The 7,023-nt window shown below is 48.0% G+C and overlaps 1 protein-coding gene across 1 annotated transcript; it reads left to right on the top strand.

The window, feature by feature from the left end:
* The first annotated feature begins 606 nt into the window (after window positions 1-606).
* SLITRK4 (SLIT and NTRK like family member 4) lies at window positions 607-6,796 on the top strand. The gene is made up of 2 exons (XM_063084475.1): window positions 607-655; window positions 4,233-6,796. The coding sequence occupies exon 2, from the start codon at window positions 4,283-4,285 to the stop codon at window positions 6,794-6,796; it is 2,514 nt and encodes an 837-aa protein (XP_062940545.1). The 5' UTR covers window positions 607-655; window positions 4,233-4,282.
* Window positions 6,797-7,023: the final 227 nt, after the last annotated feature.

Raw genomic sequence — 7,023 nt, 5'->3', positions numbered from 1 at the left:
TCCTGGGTTCTTCGTTGCTCTATCAAAGGAACGCCCCGGGTGTGCGTGTGTGTGTGTGTGTGTGTGTGTGTGTTCCTTCTTTCTTGGGGGACGAGGGGAGGAGAAAGGACTCATATGTGCATGTATGTGGTGGTGGAGGGATGGAGACTAGAGCCCCCACATTAGAGGGCTGGGGACTCTAAGCGTGAGGAAAGGGGTCGCTCCTCCTAGGGGGTGTTTTAGGCAAAAAGAGGAGGCGGATGCATGGAGGAAAGCGCTCCGTCTTTCTCGTTGTGAGGGTGGAAGAGAAATCAAGTGGGGGTGTTTGGGCGGAGTACGGGGGGGACTCAGGAATATGCGGGGGTCGAAGGGGTTGGGTGTCTGGAGCAAGAGCTGCGTGTGTGCCGGGGGCGGGGGCGGGGGCGGGTTTTCAGCGCGTGTATGTAAAGGTGCAGCTCGTGTGCGAGGGGCTGGGTGCGCGCGCGGTGTCTGGCCGGGTGCGCGCGCGCGCGCCGCTCTCCGCCTGCTCGCTTGCTAGGGCTGCTCGGTGGGTTTGACCCGCGAGCGGGCGCGGAGGAGCTAGATCGGGATCGCGTAGAGACCATCGCAGAAACTGCAGCGCGGGTCGCGGCGCGGCGGGCGCGGCGGGCCCTGCATAAGACGCCAGGCTCCAAAGGTGGGTGAATTTCCAGCGGGGGCTGCGCGAGCTGCTCCAACACGCGCGCCGCCTTATCCCCGCTCGGCTCGGCAGCTCGTGTGCGCGCGCGCGCGCGTGTGTATGTGTGTGTGTGTGTGTGTGTGTGTGTGTGTGTGTGTGTGTTCGCGCGTGCGTGCGCGTGGAAGGGGGGCCGATAGCTTATTTTTAGTTTGGGTCCTGTTGGTTTGGGGCCGGTTGAGTGGCCGAAGTGGCGGTGGTGGCTAACACCTCCTCCCCCCACCACCACCACCACTTGCCTGTCCACGGCGCGGGCCCATGTCCCTGAGGACCGAAAGAATCCGGGTGTCTTTAGCATCGCTCCCCCTCCACCTCCAGAGCAGCCGGGAAAGTGTCTTGGTCGCCAGCGGCGCGGACTGTCGAGGCCGCTACGCTGGGCTTTGTTTTCTGTGCCCCACTCGCAGACACTCTGCGTGGACGTGGATCTGGGGCTCCGGGCAGTGGCCCGCGGGCTGGTCGGAGATTGCTGGCACCCGGCAGGACTGGGAACACGAGAGGAGGAGCCGGTGGGTAACTCTAAAAGCCCTACAAAACCGGGCTAGCGCTGGCAGCGCGACTTTGTAAGGTGCCTAAATGTTGAGCTTTCTGGCTTGTTGAGAGCAGGATTATGTCGCTGGCTAGGGGAGGTGGGGGACAGGCAAGAGGCAGCCTGGGCCGCCGCCCACGGCCACGGAGCCACGGGGTAACTGCTTGTGGCAAGCGTGTCAGTGACGCCCCATTGCCGTCGTCCTCGCGGCCTGAGCTGGCCATCTCTTCCTTCTCATCCAACGCACGCCGGGGTCTAAAGAGGCCGAAACTCCAGCAGCTGCCCCTTGTGGGACGGGAGCGCGCGGAGAAATGTGTGCGCAGCGGGGCTGAAGGCTCCCGCAGCAGGGAAGACTACCCAGCCCGGGAGGCTGCTTCTCGGGCCAGGGACTCGAGAGGGGGCTGAGCGTCGGCTTCGGGCACCGGGATGCGGCAAAACATTGCGGTACGCGCCAGCGCCAGGGGCCCCTCCGCCCGAGTCGCCGCCTGCCCGAGGTAGCGCACAGGAGGGCGGCTGTGGCCGGGTCTCTTCGCGGACCCATCCCAGCCCTAGGCGGGCCGGCGGAGGTTTCTCACGTCAGCTGTCTGGGAGCCACCTTGGCCCACTGCCCCCCTTTGGTGGTCTACCTTCCGTAGGCCGGCTCCCTTCGCCCGAGCGCAGAGCGTCAGGCGCGGCACTCTCGTAGATGCCGGATTTGTAGGAAGGCTAGGTTTGTGCAGTACTGGCCGGCCGTGGGAGCCGAGCGTCTTGCCGGGCAACGAGAAACCGAGACACAGATAGGAAGACGGACCGTTCTCGGCAGCCTGAGAGGTGGCACTTTGCATACAAGTCGTACTCTGCGGTTTTTTTGTTTTTTTTTTTGTTTTTGTTGTTGGTTTGTTTGTTTTGCTTTTTCTCTATTTTGCCTTTTTCCCCTTATTTTTAAATGTGCACGTTTTAGTGGTACCAAGTGAATGTGCGCTTTCTTTGGCTTACATTCAGTGCCCCTTTTTACCCTTTTATCTAGCTCCCTTCTCTGAGCTCTTTCTCCACTTCTCCATGGTCTCTTGCCCTTTCAGTACCTCTTTCCCTCTCTCTTCGGCGGACCGGCTCATTCTCTCCCTTGCCTGCTTCTCCAGCTGCTTGCGGCTTCCGCTGCTTCACAAGAGCTGCGTTTGGGAACTTCCTAGCTTGTCCTTGCGCCTCTCCCCTCCCCCCGCCCTTGTTACTTAAAGTAGAAATTATGAGGAGGAGGGCAGCTTCTTATGCATTTTCAGATTTCTGATTTCTTTGTTTTGGGGTGGGGGGTGGTGGTGATTAGTAACGAGAAATGACTCAATCAAAATAGCTGTTAAAAACCCATCTATAACAAGGCAAAAAAGACCATGTGAAATTTTGATTTTACAATGGAAGTTGGTTTAGGTGATGTCATACTTAAGAATTATGACTTCTTTTTGTAATGCCAAGCATGCTATCATGGTGAATAGGGGAGATGCCCACGTATATGGCAAGCAAATAGCATCTCGGCAGTATTCTGAACCACACTACTTAAAATGCATATTCTCCTGGTCATGGCTTATAGGTTGTCTACCTTGAGACATGTTCGGTTTTACTACTAGCTAATTTCTCATGGGCAAAATAAACAAAGGAGTTTCTTTGTGACACTTCTTTGCATCAATCTCTCATTGTGTGTTCCTGGTTATTTATTTAATCAATATTTGGTGGTGACCATATTGAAATTGCAGGCAGTTTCCAATTCATGATCAAGAAGATTCACATGGCTAAAGTTGCATCAATAAAATGCACGCTGCTGGTGTTCCTTTTATCTTTTCTAGGGAGCATTGTATATGTTTATGTATGTATGTATGCAGTATTTAAGGAGCTGGCTACAACGGGTTAATTTGCTTAGCATTAAACTCTACCAACAAGTGATTATTTGTTTATGGACAGGGACATGGAGGTGGTAATGTTGGGGAAGTGGGTGTTTGAGAACTGATGATTGTAGGACAAAAATGTGCTGTACTGAATGGATCTGGTACTGCATAGCTACTCAAAGATTTGTAGTGTGTGAACTCCTCTTCCTCCGCACTTGCTGTCTGTAGTCAAGGTGAAGGAGATAAGCATTTGAGCCAAGGGCCAGTCAGAGCTGGGTTCAAAATGGCAAATGAAGGGATGAGAGAGGGCCAGGCAGGCAAGAGAGCTAGTTCTGGGAATGGAAATTCTACAACGCAGGAGCAAGCAGGTTCTTCTCCTGCCTTCAAGGACCCAAAGATAAAAGCCCCAACCCCACTCATTTGGAAAATAACTGAAAGGAAACTAGATACCATTTATTTACCTGAAAATAAAATTTGGCCAGCCCCTACTCAGTTGTTTTTCTAGAACCCCACACGGTCATCTGTGCTTTTGAAAGCAGCAGTGTACAGGAGTGAACTGATTCATGGCAGTGTGGGCTGAAGCTCAGGCAAATCTCTTCCCAGGGTGCCTTCCACCTTGGTCTTTTAAATGCCCCTCTAAACTACCCAATCCTCCCATTGCCGTCCTCCATTGAACCTTGGGCTCTAATATCTTTTCTACTCAACCTCTTTACCTAGCAGCTGAAGCCTAGGGAATAGATATCCACTGATTTAAATGCCTTTGTGGTACAAACTACATGGCATACTTGGTGGCCTGGGTTGGTCATTTGAGTTGCAAGTAGGAAGCTTAAGGCCTGTGTTCAAGGGCAGAGCACAGCGTTGCATGTAGAAAAAATATTTTCGGATTGTTAAGGTTTAAGCATGATTAACCTCTTTTCGTATTGTTTGTTGTATATCCTACACATGAAAATTTTGTGTAAACTATGGGTATAGAAATAAAATGTATGGCAATTTTAGTAGTTGTTATTTTTTGACTGAGTGCAAATATTTGGAGTTTTGGGTGTCTTAAGAATACGACACCTAGTAATTAAAGCCATGTGTTCACTATGGTATGATTTAAACACAAATAATAATTTTTAAAGTAATCACCATTGAAAAATATTTTCTTTTTATTTTTTAGATTATTTCTCTTTATTCAGAAGCATAAAGTTGTTTGCTGATTACAAGAAGATGTTTCTTTGGCTCTTTCTGATTTTATCAGCCCTGATTTCTTCGACAAGTGCAGATTCTGACATATCAGTGGAAATTTGCAATGTGTGCTCCTGCGTGTCAGTTGAAAATGTGCTCTATGTCAACTGTGAGAAGGTTTCAGTCTACAGACCAAATCAGCTGAAACCACCTTGGTCTAATTTTTATCACCTCAATTTCCAAAACAATTTTTTAAATATCCTCTACCCAAATACATTCTTGAATTTTTCACACGCAGTATCCCTGCATCTGGGAAATAATAAACTGCAGAACATTGAGGGAGGAGCCTTTCTTGGGCTCAGTGCATTAAAGCAGTTGCACTTGAACAACAATGAATTAAAGATTCTCCGAGCTGACACTTTCCTTGGTATAGAGAACTTGGAGTATCTCCAGGCTGACTACAATTTAATCAAGTATATTGAACGAGGAGCCTTCAATAAGCTCCACAAACTGAAAGTTCTCATTCTTAATGACAATCTGATTTCATTCCTTCCTGATAATATTTTTCGATTCGCATCTTTGACCCATCTGGATATAAGAGGGAATAGGATCCAGAAGCTGCCCTATATCGGAGTTCTGGAACACATTGGCCGTGTCGTTGAATTGCAACTGGAAGACAACCCTTGGAACTGCAGCTGTGATTTGTTGCCTTTAAAAGCTTGGCTGGAGAACATGCCATATAACATTTACATAGGAGAAGCTATCTGTGAAACTCCCAGTGACTTATATGGAAGACTTTTAAAAGAAACCAACAAACAAGAATTATGCCCCATGGGAACAGGCAGTGATTTTGATGTACGCATCCTGCCTCCATCTCAACTGGACAATGGCTACACCACTCCCAATGGTCACACTACCCAAACATCCTCACACAGATTAGTGACCAAACCACCGAAAACGACAAATCCTTCCAAAATCTCTGGCATAGTGGCAGGCAAAGCTCTCTCCACCCGCAATCTCAGTCAGATTGTGTCTTACCAAACTAGGGTGCCTCCTCTTACACCTTGCCCAGCACCTTGCTTTTGCAAAACACATCCTTCCGATTTGGGACTGAGTGTTAACTGCCAAGAGAAAAATATTCAGTCCATGTCTGAACTGGTACCGAAACCTTTAAATGCCAAGAAGCTGCATGTCAATGGCAATAGCATCAAAGATGTGGACATCTCAGACTTCACAGAGTTTGAAGGACTGGATTTGCTTCATTTAGGCAGCAATCAGATTACAGTGATCAAGGGAGATGTATTCCACAATCTTACTAATCTACGCAGGCTGTATCTCAATGGCAATCAGATCGAAAGACTCTATCCTGAAATATTTTCAGGCCTTCATAACCTGCAGTATCTGTACTTGGAATACAATTTGATTAAGGAAATCTTAGCAGGCACCTTTGACTCCATGCCAAATTTACAGTTACTGTACTTAAACAATAATCTCTTAAAGAGCCTGCCTGTTTACATTTTTTCTGGAGCATCCCTTGCTAGACTGAACCTGAGGAATAACAAATTCATGTACCTCCCTGTCAGTGGGGTCCTCGATCAGCTGCAGTCTCTTACACAAATTGACTTGGAGGGCAACCCCTGGGACTGCACGTGTGACTTGGTGGCGTTAAAGCTGTGGCTGGAGAAGTTGAACGATGGGATTGTTGTGAAAGAACTGAAATGTGAGACACCTGTTCAGTTTGCCAACATCGAACTAAAGTCCCTCAAAAATGAAATCTTATGTCCCAAACTTTTAAACAAGCCATCTGCACCATTCACGAGCCCTGCACCCGTCATTACATTCACCACCCCGTTGGGGCCCATTAGAAGTCCTCCTGGTGGCCCAGTGCCTCTGTCTATTTTAATCTTAAGTATCTTAGTGGTCCTTATTTTAACTGTGTTTGTTGCTTTTTGCCTTCTTGTTTTTGTGCTGCGACGCAACAAGAAACCCACGGTGAAGCACGAAGGCCTGGGAAATCCGGAATGTGGCTCCATGCAGCTGCAGCTAAGGAAGCATGACCACAAAACCAATAAAAAAGATGGACTGAGCACAGAAGCTTTTATTCCACAAACCATAGAACAGATGAGCAAGAGCCACACCTGTGGCTTGAAAGAGTCAGAAACCGGATTCATGTTTTCAGATCCTCCAGGACAGAAAGTCATTATGAGAAATGTTGCCGACAAGGAGAAAGATTTATTACATGTGGATACCAGGAAGAGACTGAGCACAATTGATGAGCTGGATGAACTATTCCCCAGCAGGGATTCCAATGTGTTTATTCAGAATTTTCTTGAAAGCAAAAAGGAGTATAATAGCATAGGTGTCAGTGGCTTTGAGATTCGCTATCCAGAAAAACAACAAGACAAAAAAAACAAGAAGTCACTGATAGGTGGCAACCACAGTAAAATTGTTGTGGAGCAAAGGAAGAGTGAGTATTTTGAACTGAAGGCAAAACTTCAGAGTTCCCCTGACTACCTACAGGTCCTTGAGGAGCAAACAGCTTTGAACAAGATCTAGGTCATGCAATCTTACTTCATACAAAGGACATTTATTTAATGATGAAAGTGCCTTTTGTTGACTTCTAACTTCCAAATACTATATTATCAATAGGCATAGAGGCAAGTGTTTCCAAGGGTGTCTCATTAACTGTAGCTGCAAAGACGTGTCAAATAGAAGATAATTTACTTAATAGACGTACTACATGAAACCTATACTGTGGAGTCCTGTGGGGATACTGCAAACTC

Source organism: Cynocephalus volans, chromosome X, assembly GCF_027409185.1.
Source record: "Cynocephalus volans isolate mCynVol1 chromosome X, mCynVol1.pri, whole genome shotgun sequence".
Classification (NCBI taxonomy): Eukaryota; Metazoa; Chordata; class Mammalia; order Dermoptera; family Cynocephalidae; genus Cynocephalus; species Cynocephalus volans.
The sequence above is the reverse complement of the archived record's forward strand: the minus strand, read 5'-3'. Positions and strand labels throughout refer to the sequence as shown.

What these genes read in the sequence shown, in the direction of transcription:
- SLITRK4 (XM_063084475.1), top strand. Translation starts at nt 4,283, where the DNA reads ATGTTTCTTTGGCTCTTTCTGATTTTATCAGCCCTGATTTCTTCGACA.